Consider the following 18,535-nt stretch of genomic DNA (forward strand, 5'->3'; position numbering starts at 1 on the left):
TAATAATAAAAAAAAAATCTGCTTTGGGTACAGAAATTATAATAAGAGGAACCTAATGAGCATTTAACATATATATATATATATAAAAAAAAAGAACTGCTGTTTGCTGATTGGCCAATTGGTCCATTCATAACATAATCAGCATAATGCAATGGGCAGAACTAGAGCATAGGTGAGATTCAACCAAACATCTCTCTTCTAAATGGCCATTTTTGATTCATCATTCACCAATCAGCTTCATCCTTTAAGATTGAACCAAAAGAGGCAGAGAGGGCATCTCACATGTAAAAGAACATGTCCTCCCTGATTGGTCAGTTTGGGTGGTTAGCATAGATTGCGCCAAAAAAGAACCATTTAGATGGCCAGAGAGATACAAGAAAAGAACTTAATTAGTCAATTTGATATGCCAGTCAAATTAGCTTGTGGCACAGATTGACATCCAAAGAGTAGCTCTCATTTACAAGTTGCTTTGTAACTCAAATTATATGTTGAAAAAGGCCACAAAATCAAACAAATAAATTTTCTACTTAAACATACAAATGGACATATAGTACAAATCTTTAATTTCAGAAGCCTTATTTTGCATTCGCATTTATTTATATTTGTAACCATTTTCCTCCCCATAGATAATGTTAAAAAATTGGGTTCAATTATGCTGACCATCAATTGGTTCAGATGGGTGGCTTTTAAGAACTCAGATAAACTTTGTAAAAATTGCAAAGGAGACAATGATCATGACTCGGTTCAGAAGCCTCACAAACTATTTGTTTAATTTTTGCAACAAAATAAACTTAAAAATACATTGTGAGGAAAACATTTACTAAATAGAAAATATATAAAAAATTGTGAAATCTTTCTCTGATGAGAATAATAATATTAATAATACTTCTTTGACAATCAGGTCTTTTGTCACGTTGAAGGAGAACTCTTCATGCAATGAGCCTCACAAAAATAATGAAAATAAAAATTACTCAAACACATAAAGGCAGTTGTAACAGCACAGAAGACTGCTCAGAATACTGCTGTATGGCTTCAGGAAGCAGCTTCCTCATTAGAGCCTGCTCAGAAGGTCGCTGTTCCCTCTCGCAGGGAAGCTCCCCACATAAACTGTCTTTAACCAGGCAAACAATCTGCTTTCACAGAAAACACAGACAAAACTCTTAGTTTGAGGACAAACTTTTGTTAAACTTCTTTTTTTTCTTCTTGACATTCTTCCTGGCTCCACGGCGGCCATTATTGACCCTTTTCCATCCCAGTGTCCTTCATCTGATCCTTCAGAGCCTCTTATTTTCCTTTTCTTCAAGGCCTGTGCCAGTGGCATTGACAAGTCTGTACTGAGAAGAGAGCATCTCTCTCTTTCTCTCTCTTGACTTTCTGTCACAGTTTGATGTCTTGGGACTCTAACATCTTCGCCAGGGTCTTCTTAACCCGGAGGGCTGTGAGGCGACAGGCAGGGTTATGAGCCCAGCACTCCGACATCAGTTTCCCCATCTGCCGTAGACACTGGAGACAAACACGTCCATTTTACATTAGAATCAATTCAATTCAATTATACTTTATTAATCCTGATGGGAAATTCAAGCAGAACATTTAGGTAAATTAAAAACAATACTCAACAGGCTATAAAGGAATTCAGCGCTCCTTATTAATTAGCATGTCTAAAAACCTACATATTAAATGTATGTTTATGCAACACTTTAATTTCTGAGTACACTGTTCAGCTAAAGAAAAAAAAATCTGTATTTAGAAATAAGTGGTGACCCAATTAGAAGCATCTATAACCACTATTATAACATTAATGCAACTGATGCATTCATTATTCATTAAAGCCAAGTGCAAAAGTCAAGGAATTTTATTTTATTAACTTTAAACTGAAGTCTGAAAATAAGACACAATTTTTAATTATTTCATTTAAGAGTGACAATTAATAAACAACATATAGAGGACCTCATCACTGCTCCAGTGATTTGCTAACGAGGGTCTTTGCTTCTTAATGCAGACCACCTCCCTCATGTCTTCATATGAAGGGTCAGTGGGAACAACATCAAAATAGGGAAGCTGATACTCTTCAACCACACCTGTAGGAAAATAAACAGCCATCTGTCATCATTTACTATAAAACATCTGAATGTATCGCAATGAAAGGTACATAAGTTGGTCAGACCTCCAGAGGTGCAACGCCGCGCCATCTCCCAAAGTATGAGGCCAAAACTGTACATATCAGCCGTGATGAAGGACTGAAAGGTGGTCCTGTTCAGCGTCTCGTCCAGAACTTCAGGTGGCATGTAGCGCTTGGTCCCAACTCGTAGGTTAGGTGGGATGTCTACCTCGTTAGTGTCACTGAAAGGCGCAATGAGAACACAAATATGCTTCAAGATTTGCCTCTTTTTCCTACACTAAACAGCATTAAAGAAAAAGTTCCAGGACTCCATAAAGACGTCTTCTACCTGTTAAACTTGACAGCAAGCCCCAGGTCGGCTATACAGCAGAAGCCGTTCTTTTTCACCAGGATGTTTTTGCTCTTTAGGTCTCGGTGTGCTATAGCAGGTTTCCCCTGTGTGCCGTAGATCTCAGTGTGCAAGTGGCAGAGGCCAGAGATGGAGGAATAGGCCAGTTTCAGCAGAGCGCCGACGTCTAAGGTATTGGACTTGAGGTAGTCGTACAGAGATCCGTTCTCATGGTAGTCTGTAATGAGGTAGAGCTGAGTCCAAGACCCGGTTCCTTTAATATCAGCTGCAATGAAACCTGCAGACAAGACAGGAGTGAGAGGAGAGATAAACAAAACATTGATTTAATATCAGAAGTAAAACCTCTGGCTGCTGATGTCCTACCCAGGATGTTGTCATGCCTCATCAGGAAGGTCTGATAAATTTCTGTCTCTCTAAACCAGCTCTCCTCCTCGGTTGTGAAGAAGACTTTGACAGCCACTCTCTCCCCTCTCCATTTGCCCATCCAGACTTCTCCGTATCGACCTTTTCCGATCTGTTTCACCATCTGAATCTGCTTGGCGATGGTTCGCTGAACCTTTTAACATAAGTGAAAAATGTTACTTTATTTTTCCAAGAAATATTCCTTCATCTTACAGTTTTTTTTGTTTTTCTGGGGGTGGGAGGGGGATTTAATGTAACAAACTAAAAGAAATTATTCCAAAAAGAACAATATTTTGATCTGTTAAAAATCTTGCCATCTATTAATGATCTCATGTGGCTGAAGAATGTGCCAGAAAAGGTCAACATAAATCTTTTGAATTAGCTTTCAACAAGGCAATTTCTAGCCCAGTTTGAGGTCATTTTGCAGCCACTGAAAGAATATCCTTTATAGGATTATCACATATTTAGCTTCATCGACCCTCTGATTGAGTCTGTCCCAACTGAAGGAGAGCATGCCCACAACGTGTCACTGCCTCTCATGCTTCACGTTGATGTGTGATGCCTATTTTACTAGTTTGCTCTGTTCCTTGCTTGGCTTGTGTCAAACTCCTAGCATGGGTTCTTATTACCATCTTTCAACAATGGCTCTCTTTTTTCAACTCCTACATGAAGGCCAGATTTTTTTATGCTCACAGCTGCTAATATTACTGTAGTACATGTTAAAAGGGATTATTTCCCCTAATTTGTGTACTTCTACAGATCCTTCAGAGTTACCATAGCCGTCTTGCCTGTTTTTGTGATTAATGCTCTCATTGCATGGTGTATCAAATGTAGTGGGCGAACATGTCATCTATGCTTTATTCAAAGACATCTCGAGATGTTTTTATTTTTTCATACCAGCAGAGGGAGTCCTGATCCAGACCCAGAGCCTGCACTGCGGGAGTACTCTATTAGATCCTTGAGAGTCTCCCCAGGAGGAATGTAAGTCTCATCCTGCTCCAGATCGATACTGTAGGGCGGTCGTGATGTCTGTCGCTTATATCTGCCACGGATAGAGGATGAAGATTTTGGATAAGTGTAAAAAGTTTGTATAAATGTGTTTATTCACACTGCTTGTGCAGGGGAGATGCTTTATACCTGAAGTAGCAAAAGATGAGAATGCCAAAGAAGAGGCTGCAAATGGTCAATGAAATGAACAGCACTTCGTACTGAATGTTGCTGTCCACATATTCTGAAAGAAAAAAAAACAAAGATGTTAATATTTTATTAAAAATATATTTCTGTCCTTTATTTAAAATAGTCTGAAGGAAGGTTGGTAAAATTCACTTTGATGAATGAGGGATGACACTCGCTCTTATCAAGTTGAGCATCATTCTAATTGTCTGTGACACCATCCGACTACTCCCCCTTCGACCACTCTCCCCCCACGCTTTCACAGCCTGTTATCGATCATATCCCGTTCCCGAATCCCACTGATCAGGTGTCACAGTGACATCGCTGCACAAACCCCAGAGGCCTGAAGCCACACTGGAGCTCTGGCCTTTCTGCCTCAGTGGTGTCAATCACAAATGCACAAACTGAAGATGCAGCAGAGGCTTAAAAAAAACTTCAAGTTTGCAAGCAAGCTGTAAAAAAATCTAGCTACTCTGAAATACATCTAAAAAAACAGAATATGGTGAGAAGCTCAATATTTTTGTCACATGTTCAAAGTACAGACTTTTTGTCTATTTTTTCATTTTGATTATCATGCCTATGAGATTAAGACCACACAAAAGTCACTGTTTCATAAAGTCACACAACATTACACAAGAAATAAATAAAAGCCACACCTCTGTAACTGCTATATATGTAAATAAATAGAGAAGTATGTTCTTTTCTTCTACTTTTCTTCTAAAAACACAGTTTTGCTCTATTACAAAAAGTCTCAACAAGCCACACTTTATACATGAAACTTTGTAGTTGTACAAAGAAAACATGTAAGAATCCACAATATTTGTATTAGGCATGGTAAGCAATGTACAGAGGTAAAAATATTATCTTGAATGTACTTGCTGAAGCAAAATGGTGGGTGTTTTTGACAAAGACAGAAAGGGAACAAATGTGCGTGTTGGTTTGCCATGGGGTGACAGATGGACATATACCTCACATCCGTCCTCAGGCAAGAAACTCAAGCAGGCCCTGGGGGGAGGCTGTCCTTTTCATTAGAGAGTGAGAAAACACTCTCTGTACCACCTGCCTCTCTCTCCCCCCTCCAGCAACACACTGTGGTTAGTAACAGCTTAAACTGGCAGTGTCCATGACCAACTCAGTGCGGCCCAGAATGTGGCTGTTCTAAAAGCCACTCTCACCTTGGAGTTTGACAGTTTCGCCGTGCGAGATAAACTACCTGATGTGACAAGCGGAGGAAGCGTGGGCCGTAGCTTTCTGTTGCAGAAGTCCTGATCTCTGCAACACTCGACTACTCTCAAAAGGCGCGCATGCCGTGTATCCTTTTGAAAAGACAAACAAAATAACATAGCAGCAGTTAGCATGGGTGAAGAATATTTATAAAATTAATCTCTGATAGAAAAAAAATATTAAGAAGAATGTTACAGTGACTTGCAACAGTTCAGGTTCTGTATGATTTTTATATGAAAAATCTGAAATACATGCATTTCTACCTCATGAATCAAAATATATTATAACTGACCCATTATAACTGACCCAGCTGGAGACTAAATTTGACCCAGTCTTTTACCCATATCTAATAAATAGTTCATGCTCAGTCAAATTGCAAGGTTATCATAGAATAGCAACTTACTCAGCTTTTTTTATGACTTTAGTGTAGAAGGAGCTGAATATGAATTTAACTTTAACAGAATGAAAACTTACTTTAAATGTATAAAGTGTATAAAATCCTTGTCATAGATGTGGACAAAGATAAAGGGGACTTTAGAGCTTCTGCAAGTCACTGTAGTGTCCTTAACATGTCGGGTTTAAATAGAGATAATATCAAATGAAACAAATGATTTAATAGTTTCGCATGATTCAGAGACATAAACAAATCAAAATTTACCCTGCACTGAAATTCAGAGCCATCCAGCAGCAAGCAACCTGTGCTGACTACAGCATGACCTCCCTCCTCTTCAACCATGGCAAAGCAGTAACCATTAGTCCTGAAATCAATGCACAAAAACCATTAACTGAACCATCAACAACTGCAAATTTATTTGCATCCTAAATGTATTGAAGTTTGATTATTGAATTTAACAATGTAATAGTGTAACTACAGTAAAACAGTAAACATGAAGCGAAAGAAAACGATGACGGTTTTATAATGATCATGACTCAGTTTCAATAGAAACTATCAGAGTTTATGATTACCGGTATATTCAATCATCTTAATTTTTCTTTTTTTTCTTTTTTTCTAAGTTGTAGAAACCTTTTCACAAAATCAATATTAGAGTATTCACTATCTCTTTATTTTTATCTTCTTTCATCTATTACATACTAAACTGAAACATTTCTTTTTAATCTTTTAAATAATAATGGATAGGTAGTTTAAACGTGACCTAAAATGTGTGTAATGATAATATATTTAGACTAGTTAGTTGGAAATAACATGCAATCAGGCGCAGTCTATAGTAATTTTGTATTTCCTGTGTGTCGGGATGAAGGTGCGCCTACTGCAGCATACTTGCAGGTGTCGTTTTCAGATCCCTCAGGGCACTGAGGATGGCAGTGGCACCGTAGATTGTTCTCAGCCATCACTGTGGCTGTACTGCTGCTCTCCCCTGCTGGCCGGTCCGATCTGGCCTTCCATCCATTCCTCAATAACATGGTGTCCAACAGGTTGGCTGTTTAGGGAGGAAAAATATCACGTTTCGTAAAATTCTAGACTATAACAGATCATAGATAAAGACTGAGAGAGACGTTTATGCTTCATAATTGCTGCATGTATGTCAGTAGCTACAGTAAAGTAAAACAACAGTTAACCCCTTTGATTGTTATGTTTTGGGTGTTACTTTTAAATTTCATAAAAAGTTTTGAAGTTGTTTAATTAATAATAGTATAAATGTCTAATCTGCATAATTGTTTTGTACACTTCAAGTTCAATTCAAATTATTTTAGAACATAATAAAGACCAGATTATTCATAAATGTGACCCTTGAACTGACCTGGGTTGTACTTTATTTTTACGTCTGCATATAAAAAGTTAATTTACTTTAATAATCCAATTAACTTTTAAAAAAAGAAGTCTTTATAGCAAGGTTCTTTACACACAGTGTGTTAACATAGTCTTAATGTTAATATTTAGGATAATGACAGCTTTAAGAGGAAAAAAAGGATAAATATTGGTTGCTGAAATGAACAGAATATATCAGCTAAATCCCTGTTGCATTACATCCATCTCTCTTTTGAATGGATCTTACCCTGTTTAAATTGAATTACTAAAGTAAAACTAAGTTCTCACTGGCCACATAAATAATTGTGACGCAACTGTATATAAACATTCTTTTAATTTTATTTACTTTTTTGCTTAAATATCATGAAAAAAAAAACTAAAAAAAATATTTTCAGGTATATTCAAATGTAGCCTTCTGACCTCAGCTGTGAAATTCAGTTTGTCCTTTTTTTTTTAATAAACTCCATTTCAATCACGTAAATGACTTTGCAGATATGTAACCAGGTTTTTTGTTGTTTGTTTTTTTATTCAACCTTAGCTATTTTTCCACCAAATTTCAAAGCTCAAACAGTCAAAATAGAGTAGCTGCATTAGACATATGAGCTGGGAGATGTGGATTTCAAACTTTGGTTTTGCTTGATATTGGCTCCGGTGGTTGACAAGGAGGGTTATACGGCAATACCAAGTTCAACATGGCAGCAGAGATAAAACACAGACCAGCTGACTGATTTGGCGCCATTATTAAGGTCCTGATCAACCAGCTTCGATTGTCACATTAACTTTTTGATCCACTATGCAAAGGTGCTGCTTATAAGGCTAAGCTTATCTGTAACTCCTAAGACCAAATAAGTTTACCTTAAAATAGGCTTAATCTTTTAACAAAGAAGAACCCATACAAAAGATTTTTTTTTTTTTGTTTATACCTGTATTCATCTTTACTAAATTTCCTTGAGGTTAATTAGCCTATGCTGTTGGTATATGGATTCCAAATATAGTTATCAGCTATGGAGGGAGACCACAAGAGACAAAAGGGAAGGCAGAGAAAACAACCAAGTGTCAAAAGTCTTAAACCAAACAGAAAACAGCAACGTGCATGTAATTCAAAACCTCATTAGCAGTCCATTAGAAGACATCCTCAATGCCCCTAAATGTGTCATCAGCTTGTGTTTCCAGAGTACAGTAAGATATAAACACTTGCATGGACAACAGGTGTCTGCAGAATGAGAAGATTGAGTTTATTATTTCTGAATTAAATTAATTATTCTGTATTTCTTTTCTTTTTTTGCACAACAAAAAAACTGAATAGTGGTTTGGATAATGGTGTTTTCTAATGTGAAAAATCTCTAAACATTTAGAAGGCAAAATCCAAGTGACTACAGGATCAACTGACTGTGCAATATCATAGAAATAACCATACGCCATGTTATTGCATTTTAGGGAATTTTGACTCATAATGTCATGTATTTGTATAACCCAAAATAAACTTAATTAGCTTAATAGAGAAAAAAAAAGAATACATAATATTCTTATATATATAATATATATATTAGGTTTTTATCCGATTACTCTTTGTCAGAATAATTAATAGAATAATTGATAATATAAATAATTGTGAGTCCAGGGATTACTTTTAATAAGTAATTAAACACGTGTGAAAGTAACTGATGACTAAACAACAGCAACTTATAAAACCTCTTAAATGAACAAAGATTAAACGTCATTAACATTATTATTCAAAATTTCTTTGAAAAACAAATTTGTTTTTCCTCTTTCTACAAACTAACTGAAGATGCAGATGGTTCTTCGATACAAACTAAAACGAGTTCTGACAGTGGCTCATCCCCGAGGACGCTTGTGGTCAGAAAGCTGAACAGTTCTGTGCTACACTAGATGGATGCCTTCCTCTCACTGGAACTCTAATTTTCACTCCCTTGTGGTTAATTCTGGTAAGAGCTTTTTAAATGCAGCCTAAAGTTTCTGAGGAAAGGAAGGCAGAATCCCTCAGTTATTGATGCAAGTTAAAACTCTGGACTATTATGAAAGCAAGAAATATGTGAAACATTCAGTATGCACATTTCGCCTAAAGTCTCAGTGATATATAGGAAACACTTCCCTTTTATTACACAGGATGTAACCTAAGTATCAATAGAAAACAGGTGGTTACTAAGCTTCCAGAAATCTATTTGATAAAAGGCTTAATCAAAGCATAGTATTATGCAGCTCTTTGGTAAATTTAGCCAAATCTATGTTGATGTTTTTTCTCAGAGGGGAAGTTTGTGGAGAGGCAGATCCTCCTTCAAAGTGACCTTGGTATCTCTACTTTTCAGGTCATTTTGAAAAAAGCTGTTTATATATATATATATATATATATATATATATATATATATATATATATATATATATATATATATATGTACACTGTTTAAATAAACTTCTGTGAAATCAAACTGTCTACTTAGAAAGAAACGCAGATTGTCGATCAATTTTACATGCTGTTGTGCAAATGGAATAGACACCAAGTGGAAATTAGTGCTAATGAGCAGAACACAATCAATAGGGGTAAAAGGGGTAAATAAGTGTGAGGGGGGTGATTGGCTTTTTCGGTGTTCTTTTTCTGATGTTCCATGCACCCTGTAAAACCACAAAAGGACAACAAAATCCTTTACTACATTAGAGTAATTCATTTTCTAATGGTAAACTAGCAAAAAATATATACATGTATATATTTAGTTAAATCAAACTGAAAAAATTACACTGGTCTAGATGAAATTAAATACAAGATACAACTGATTAAGGAAAATGGAGGCAGGGTGGGATGAAAATTAAATGGATGTAACACAGAAAAAGCACACAAGCTTAATTTTTCTCTTTTCTTCTTTGCCGCTCCTCAACATTCTCACAGCTTTAAATTTGCTGTGTCTGCGCCATGGCACACTCAAGGTCATCCTGAAATCAGATCTGCATCCCCCACGCATTCCACAGGGGGTTCCTCATCACTGACACGTTATCAGTGAAAAACTTGGTTAAACTCTGGGAAATTAGGAGCGTGGAAGATGGGTGAATTATTCCTGCTGCAGCCCCTTTCAGCATCATCATCCCTCGTTCTGTAATCCTTTACAGTTCACATGCTGCAATTACCATGGTTCTTATCTCAAAATACCCTTACAGTCTGGTCGATAATCTTGATTTCCCTTTTATTTATAGCAAAGAAACAACAATATGAATTGTAAGTAAATAATGCAACCAACCATTTCTGGGTGTAGATAACTGAATAATCAGTGAATCATTCTGATAAAGTGTTTCTTGTATGGTACAGTGACCATGTCTCATGTTTTAAAAACAACATAGTCATGAGGATTACCCTGTTGTTTAACATTTAGACCAACCGTATGTATACAATTTTACTCATGGATGGACCAAATGAGGCTCAGTATCACAGAATATTAGACCAGCTTTGAGAATAACGACATTGTGTTCAATAATATAATATAATCTGTATATATAGTGGACCCATAACTGATAACAGTGACTTTATATGCCTTCACACCAAAGAAGACATTGGAATCCCCTCAGAATGAGCAGGAGGGTTACCCTAACCCTGGGGAAAGGAATTTCTGGGATTCCCTCCTTGGCCTATACCTACCAAGGAAAATATGCTGCCCAAAAATGTAATCAGGTCTCATCAAATCATCCAATCATTGTCCTGCGTAGTCATCCTTCATATTTTTATCGGGAGGAAAGTTAGGCTTCTTAGTCCTGACAGATGGAGAATATAGGGGTTACAGTCACACATGGAATCCACTTTGTGGTTGTTATCTTGACCCTTTTGAATCTCGATGCTGTTATCGTCACCAAATATTGTTTTCGTTGTGTAAGGGTATAAAATCAATGTTGCAATTCTTGACTGATATTTTTATTCATAGATCAAAACTATGGGTTTGGCTCAGCCCTGTCCAAAGTCAGTCCTCGAGGGCCGCTATCCCACAGGTTTTCAATTATGCTCTGCTTCATCACAGCTGATTCTGATGATTGCAGCTCAGAAAAAGCCTGTTAATCAGCTGTGCTGAAGCAGGGAAACCTCTAAAACCTGCAGGACAGTGGCTCATGAGGACCGACTTTGGACATTACTGGTTTAGATCAAGGATGATGGCGCCAAAACTTAATTTCATTATAGTGGAATTCACTATGAATAGAGATCTCAGTTTGAATTATGGAACTGGATAAATTGTGTCTTAAAGTGGACTTGTTTTACTTCACAAAAAGGATGTATAACTTTGCTCTCTTTTTTACATTTACCCCCTAATGTCCAAAGTCGGTCCTCGAGGGCCGCTGTCCTGCCTGTTTGAGAGGTTTCCCTGCTTCAGCACAGCTGATTTTCAATTATAGCAGATTAAAAGGCTTCTGCTGAACAGCAATCATCTGAATCAGCTGTGCTAAAGCAGCAAAAAACTAGGATTATAACACTAGTCTCTTATACTTTTGAAATAAAGTGTATAAAATAGTTTTCCCTAAAATCCCAGAAAGAAATGATTAATTGGACCATGAAAAAATTTAATTAAACTGAATTCATTAGAGGCTAATGAAGCTTGAATGACAAAGCCATTGAAATAGAGTTCAGACACATACAATCTAAGTCAGTAAAATGAATTATTGGAGGTTAACGCAATGCATGACTAATGTTTCTAGAGATCAGAACGGGATGTAGACAAGATGGTTCAAGCAAAAAAAACAAAAGGTTTATAAAGTGCTCCCTTTAACTGCTGTTTCACTTAAGAAGCTGCTACTTAATCTGTGATCTTTAACACAGATGGACCCTCATCAAGTGGACAGAGAGGAAAAAAACAGCAGTTACTCCATGTGGACAAAATAAATAACCTCCTCAAAGAAGGCATCTCTCCTGGAGCCTCCAAAGTTCAGCCCCACTCCACTGGGGTCACACCCAACCTGCAGGAGGGCCATACATCCTCTTCCACCCTAACATCGCAGCACCACTCCTCCTAACTGCCACCTACTGGCTTCAAAGGACTTTGGCCACATGAGACACCTACACATGTGCAGATATCATACAAGAGGGCACATTCCACACCGTCAGTGTCTCTGCTGCTGTTACACTAACTCCAGATCATCTGTTTCTGCAATGCAGTTTCCTCCAACCTGTTCCCTGTCTACCTGGTGAGACCGGCTCCCTCACCATGAGGCGCCAACCTCCCACAAAGGGATCTGTGTGTCACTGACCCTGCACCACATTACATACTTGTGCCAGACTCTGAGCCTAACTGTCAGGAATTTCTACTGTTTGCATAGAAGAAATGTGACACATAGAAATGAATATTGCATAAAGCTGCTAAACCAACAAATGCATACTGACACACAGACGAGACATTCACATGTGAAATCAGAACCCTGCAATTTACACGTAGTGATGTTTTTTCAAGTGCTTATTTCTGGTAAATTTGATAATTGTGGCCTGCAGCTATAGGAACCTAATAGTTCATCAGACAGCTTGACTGTTACATAAGAGCATTAGAAATATAAATCTTATTGAGTTACAGCCCATGCAAGTATGAGGAAGACTACAACCTAGAACATCATCTATAAGACAGTATCCCACACTGTCTATAGAGGGATGAACCAACAAATGGTAAGTGCTAAAAAAGCTAGCTAGCTCACAAACTGTTGCACCAACGCATTAGTTTAGTGGAAGGAAAAAGTACACACTTTAATGATTGGAGAATTAAACCACTTTGACTGCAGCCACTTCTTCAGAAGCCACCAAATACAGACCTACAACTTTCAGATTCTATGGGTTAGGCTTCTCCTAAAGCAAATGCATCATCAGAAATCTTTGTATTTCATTTTGAAAATCACAGTTTTGAATAAATAATTGTGCAGAATTTAGGCTTTGACACAAGATAGTGTTTGTCAAAACCTGTATTTATACAAGCATTGTTTTACCATTTCAAATGTCAGACACAAGTTATCCTTTATAAAGTAGAGATTTATGCAGAGTTATTTGTTACCAGTTAGGCTCCGAACCCAACAACATAAGACAAGCTGAAGGTCCCCATTGGATTAACTTCCTGGTTGGTTCTGAGCACCTTAGCAGAGCCACAGACTGATTGCCTCCATGCCAGTAATGCCATGCACAAAGAGTTCTAACCAAATAAAGAGCAGGTATATCTTAACAAAATATAATACGTGTTCCAATGAGGCCATTTAGTCTAATCAAAGCTACTTTTTGTAAATTATTTGAAATTAAGCAAGTATTAACTATACTTTTCATTGGTTGCAAGTAGAGCTTCATAATAAAAATGAAAGAATGCTTAAAAACATCATTCTGTGTATAATAATGTATTTAATGTGTTTCTTTCATTAAATTGGGAAATAACTAAATTTTCCAAAAAATATAGTAAGTTTTATTAAAAGGCAGCTGTACAGTATGTGGACATAGTTTTAATTAAGAAACATTTATAATACTTGAGTTTTGCTTTTCAGATAAAATCATTGCAATACATTTACATTTTGATTCTATTTATCAAAATGTCCTCATCTCTGTTTATGTCTTGCATACACCGCCGCGGACGCAAAAGGAAAAGGAAAGATGCTGTTTTTTCCCGTATTTTGTGTGGGTTTCAGCAAACAACCTTGATCCTTTCTATTCTGCAACATTTTTTAAACATTGTCTCCCCACAATTCCCATCAATGCATCTCCCTGCTCCTCTATCTGTCTGTGTGGTCTGGACTTACTGGAAAAAAGCCACAGTATGCTGGGGTTCATTACAGATGTACTGAGAGACTACAACAACAGTCTCACCACAGCATGTTACTTTAGCCAACAATAATGGATATATGTTCCTATTTTTAATAGGAAGAAATATTAATATAATCTAAGCATAGGAATACTTAAGATCACTGAGATAATGGAAATTAAGTGCATGAAATTTAACATGAGTCTCTGCAAACTTTGTCCATTTATTTTTATTTTTTTTGAAACGGCATCTAATTATTAATATATTCAAACCCTCAAACTGACCAAGAGCTTGAATTTTCCTTAAAAAAAAAAAACTCACACATTAGAAGATATTAATCCCCAGCTCCAAAATAATTATTCTTACTTTAACAATTACGTCCAAATCATTCATACCTTAAGATTTAGATTTATATTATTTTAAGTCAAACAACAATAAAAAAAAAAGAAAAGATGTATTTGGTTTTATTTACTGATAAATGAAAAATGGTATGTCAAAAAATACATAAATTAAACATGCTGTATTTTTTTGACCAACTTTTTATTGGCTTTTAGTGACATTTTGATGATCACCCTAAATTTATTTCCCTTCACGGATTCTTTATCAGCTTTGAATGGTGATTGGCTGGACGAACAGAAGATAGAAAATAAAGATGTTGGTCAAAATAGCAAAAAAAAATGCTGATGTTGAAACCCAAATCTATGAGGGATATGAGTAAACTCGGCAGTTTAAGCAGGTATCAGAGCAGCATGCTATAACTGAACTTATTTATGGGGACTAAACACACAATTAATGAAATCATTACCTGAAAACTTATCATCAGATTTATTCCGGTTATCTTTATCTGCTTAAAATATCTTTAAAGATGTTAAAAATTTAGGTTTGAGAAAGAAAGCAATAACTGAAAGGACCATCTTCTTTTTCATACTACTCTGTGTCATTTTCCCTCTTACACCAAAGAAATGTAAAAACAATTCAGAGGTTCACAAACAAAAGAATGTTGCAGACATGAGCTAGTGTAGCACTATCATGTACAGCTTTTACTTCAAGGCCTGTCTGACTGCTGGAAAACCACATCTGCCCAAGGATCATATTCTATATGAGGGGAATCATATCCACATCCTGACAGGAAGCAGCGCACAGACGGAGCCCAGAGGTGCTGACCAACTGCTGCTGTTTTACAATGCATGATCTCTATGGCATGCTATACTCGAACCCTACTGCTTAACACTAACTTCAACACGTAACATCGAAAAGATGCATCAAAGCCATATCAATATTAGGCAATTCTGCCATTTGTATGAAGATTATGATCATTTGCCTGACTTTTGAGTTGTGGGATCAAGCTTCAATCTCTGGTGATATCCAAGTTCTACCATCTAAATAAGAGTCTGCATTTGAAATGATGAAAAATCCAGAACTAGTCATGTTTCCTCATCACATTGTCTTTAAATATGCGAAAATGAAGACAGGATAGTTCAGGAGATAAAGAAAACATTTTTATCCATGGGAATATTGAGTGACTCTCTGGGGTCTGATCGTTCCGTGGGATTAAATTAAAAGGAAAATGCAGTTTCTACAAAACACTGCTGTATGTCACATCAGCTGATTCAGGCAGTAGGAAAGTAAATAAGAGTTTTAATACTTTATTTATACGTTTCTTTTTTCACCATGTTTTTCTCTCCAACACTGTTTATATTTGATCACTGCTGCACTTTAAGAAATGGAAATGTCATGAAAGATGTACAAAATGAAGTTTTGTGTTGCATACACAAAATTACAATCAAAGTTGTCAAAGTCTAAGCAATACTTAGCAATTATCAGAAGGCTGAGCCACAAAGTTGCTCTCTTTTAGCCGTTTGAGCTTTTATCTGGAAAAAAAAATGCTGGGTTTAGAAATGTTGAAGCCTTTTGAGAATCTTCGAGGGAAGGATCTTTACGCCCTCTGGGGAATACGCATGGAAACTGTTATTTCAGTAATGTTAGTCACGCAACCATGGAAACTGCTAATATAAGACGCTGTGGAGAGTTTAAAATATGAATCCAAAATAATTTTGGATTGGTTTAAAAATTACAAAAAAATATGCTAAACAGTAACTGCTGTTACCTGGATGTTTTAAACTGCTCACAACAGCAAAGAAATTAAAGGATATTTCAAATGTTGCAATTTTTAGCAATAAAAATTAAATTATAGTCCATTCAAATCTGAATTTGCATCTTTATATGTAGGGGTTAACAGAATAACCCCTCCATGTATGAACCCCTCCTCTATGGCTCTCTAGTTAGTTTGTCCTTCACAAAGGCCACCAACATGACCTCAATTCATAAAATGACATTCAAGAAAATAGATTTAGGTAACATAGTTTATAAAATAACTATAATGCTAACTTTAACCAAATTTTAAAGCATGTGCCACAATCTCTGAATAACTGGTCTGGTATTCATCTATTTTCAGTGAACCTCACCAGTTTACAGAAACAGGTGGCTAACTGACCTTGCTGCCCAGATTTATGGCAACCTCCCACATGTTTAGCTCATTAGGACGACCTTTTGAAGATCAAATCGCGCAGAAACACTGTGGAACCAAACTTTGAAAAGGAATCCAACAACTTTTAGTCTGTGAATATTGGCTAGTCAGCAAACACGCAAGAATATGGGTTTTATCCTTTTGTTAATTCCCATTGCTGATGTTTGGAAAGTGGGAATTAAGGCTTCTTTTTAACTGACCTTTTCTCTACATCTTTCAACATTTTTATGTGCTGGCACTTCGTTTCAGACCCAACCGATAGTTTCAGATCTTAGGTCTGCCCATCCAGAGAAGAGTTAAGACAATTCTGTGAAGGAGCATTCATCAGCAGCTGAGGTATTTCTTGACCAACTGTGAAAGTTAGATTTAGCTCAGAGCCTCACTGTCAGTCTGGGATTTTACAGCTGGTCTTTAGTTTTAACACAATTTCAGCAAAGTGTACAAAGTGTTAATTTATATTCTTTATATGTTTCTTACCATGAAGCTATATTCAAAGTTCTTCCCCAACTTAATTTAAGACATGCTAAACTTTTAAATGTTGGAGAATCAACAAAATAAACCTAAATAGTTATTATGTGAATAAAACATTAAAAAAAAAAAAATATATATATATATATATATATATATATATATATATATATATATATATATATATATATATATATATATATATATATATATATATATATATATATATATATATATATATATATCAGAATAAAATATGCACATTAAGTGCGGTTTAATATAAGATTCAATGAAAAAGGTGAAAAAACAAAAAACAAACTTGCACTCAGAATAAAATAAGAATCCAAAGAACTACAGGCTTTGTTCTGGATAGTCTTTTTATGGCAACATCAATAAAGATTTCGTGCTTGTTGGAACATGTGGATCCCAAATGATAATTTTATGACTTGGCAACAAACTGTGTGAGTACTGCTGAAAACTGCAAATAAAAATCTTCCTCCACTCAGGGATCAAGATGAGGGTTCACTGTTTCTTTTTCTAATTACCGAGTCTAAGAAGATCTTACCTTTTAAAAAATGCCCTGAGAAAAAATACACAGAGGTTAAGTTTAAAACAATGTTTTGAACATATGTTTTGGTCCGGTGCATAATCAACAACAACAACAAAAAATAATGGTTAAAAATTATATGACTTGGAAATACGTCTACATTTATACAATTCCCATTAGTATGGATATGTGTCTATAATACGTGAAAATTCCCAACCTGTTTTATTTATATTGGAAACATCATCTTCATCTCTTTAAGTTAGAATAAAGAAGCATTTTAAAGGTGGGAGCCTGCTGACCCCTGACATCGCCAAAACCCTTCCGGGCACCGTGACGCTGTTGGCATTCATCGTAAAAAAATGGCTGTCCATCTTCAAACAACCAGAGTGGTTCAGTTCACTGATTATAATGGAATAAACACATGACTTCCAAGGAACAACTATCAACCAGTAAAATTAAAGTGATCCCGATTGAAACAAGTAAAAACATGCTCTAAACTTAATTAGCATATAAAATGAACAATCACTCTAATGAGACAAACTTTACATACAAAAACGTAAAAAAAGAGGCTTTGCTTATTTATTGCAGTATTTATGCTGGCTTGAATAAAAAAATTTTAGTGCAAGATACCTACCATCAGAACCACGGCTCAGAGATGTAAGTCCAGCCATCAGAAGAACAACCTGCAAGGCCCGCTCTGCAGGTAGCCACACTGTAACCACCATCCTGCAAGCTTCTTCTTCCTTCTAATCCCTGAAGTACCGCTTCCTATTCAAGAAGGCGTCTCTTTAGTATTCTTTAGGTAAAAGGGGTTTGGGTCTTCTCTTTCTCTGTGAGCAAATCCCACTCTGCTTCTCAGCACTCCCAGGAACTTCTCACAGTTGCCTTGCAGCCTGCAGCAATCCTCCACAATGACAGCCTGGGAGAGACAGGCATGGAGAGAGAAGATTGAGACAAAAGGAAAGGAGGGGGAAGAAGAGGGTGTTACTTTGCTCCTCTCTCACTGTGTTATTCATCCGGCTTTCGGCTACAGCTTCACAGCAGAGGCAACAGCTGAGTATATCCACACATGTCCTCCCTGTCCTTCTCTACACACACAAATGCATTGTAAACTCTGAAATAGCAGAAGAAAAGAAACAAAACAGATGTAGCAAAAGGTACAAAGCGGGGGCCTTGAAGCTGACTATGAAACACATTAAGTTTGAAACT

The 18,535-nt window shown here is 36.4% G+C and overlaps 1 protein-coding gene across 2 annotated transcripts in view; it reads right to left on the reverse strand.

Moving 5' to 3' along the window:
• Positions 1–725: 725 nt before the first annotated feature.
• bmpr1bb (bone morphogenetic protein receptor, type IBb) overlaps positions 726–18,535 on the reverse strand; it is a 71,306-nt gene continuing 53,496 nt past the window's right edge. The window contains exons 3-14 of one of the 2 annotated variants that reach the window (XM_038296827.1): positions 18,331–18,440; positions 17,961–18,245; positions 6,547–6,706; positions 5,926–6,025; positions 5,257–5,359; positions 4,008–4,101; positions 3,768–3,912; positions 2,832–3,024; positions 2,448–2,745; positions 2,165–2,340; positions 1,948–2,078; positions 726–1,503 (exon numbers count right to left, since the gene is read on the reverse strand). In XM_038296827.1, coding sequence (XP_038152755.1) covers positions 1,378–1,503; positions 1,948–2,078; positions 2,165–2,340; positions 2,448–2,745; positions 2,832–3,024; positions 3,768–3,912; positions 4,008–4,101; positions 5,257–5,359; positions 5,926–6,025; positions 6,547–6,706; positions 17,961–18,051 — 1,617 coding nt within the window. In that variant the 5' untranslated portion in view covers positions 18,052–18,245; positions 18,331–18,440 and the 3' untranslated portion in view covers positions 726–1,377. The remainder of the gene's footprint in view (positions 1,504–1,947; positions 2,079–2,164; positions 2,341–2,447; positions 2,746–2,831; positions 3,025–3,767; positions 3,913–4,007; positions 4,102–5,256; positions 5,360–5,925; positions 6,026–6,546; positions 6,707–17,960; positions 18,246–18,330; positions 18,441–18,535) is intronic. The other variant, XM_038296826.1, reaches the window with a different exon arrangement.

The sequence above is a fragment of the Cyprinodon tularosa genome, unplaced genomic scaffold (genome assembly GCF_016077235.1).
Source record: "Cyprinodon tularosa strain WSP-4 unplaced genomic scaffold, ASM1607723v1 ctg378, whole genome shotgun sequence".
Taxonomy (NCBI): domain Eukaryota; kingdom Metazoa; phylum Chordata; class Actinopteri; order Cyprinodontiformes; family Cyprinodontidae; genus Cyprinodon; species Cyprinodon tularosa.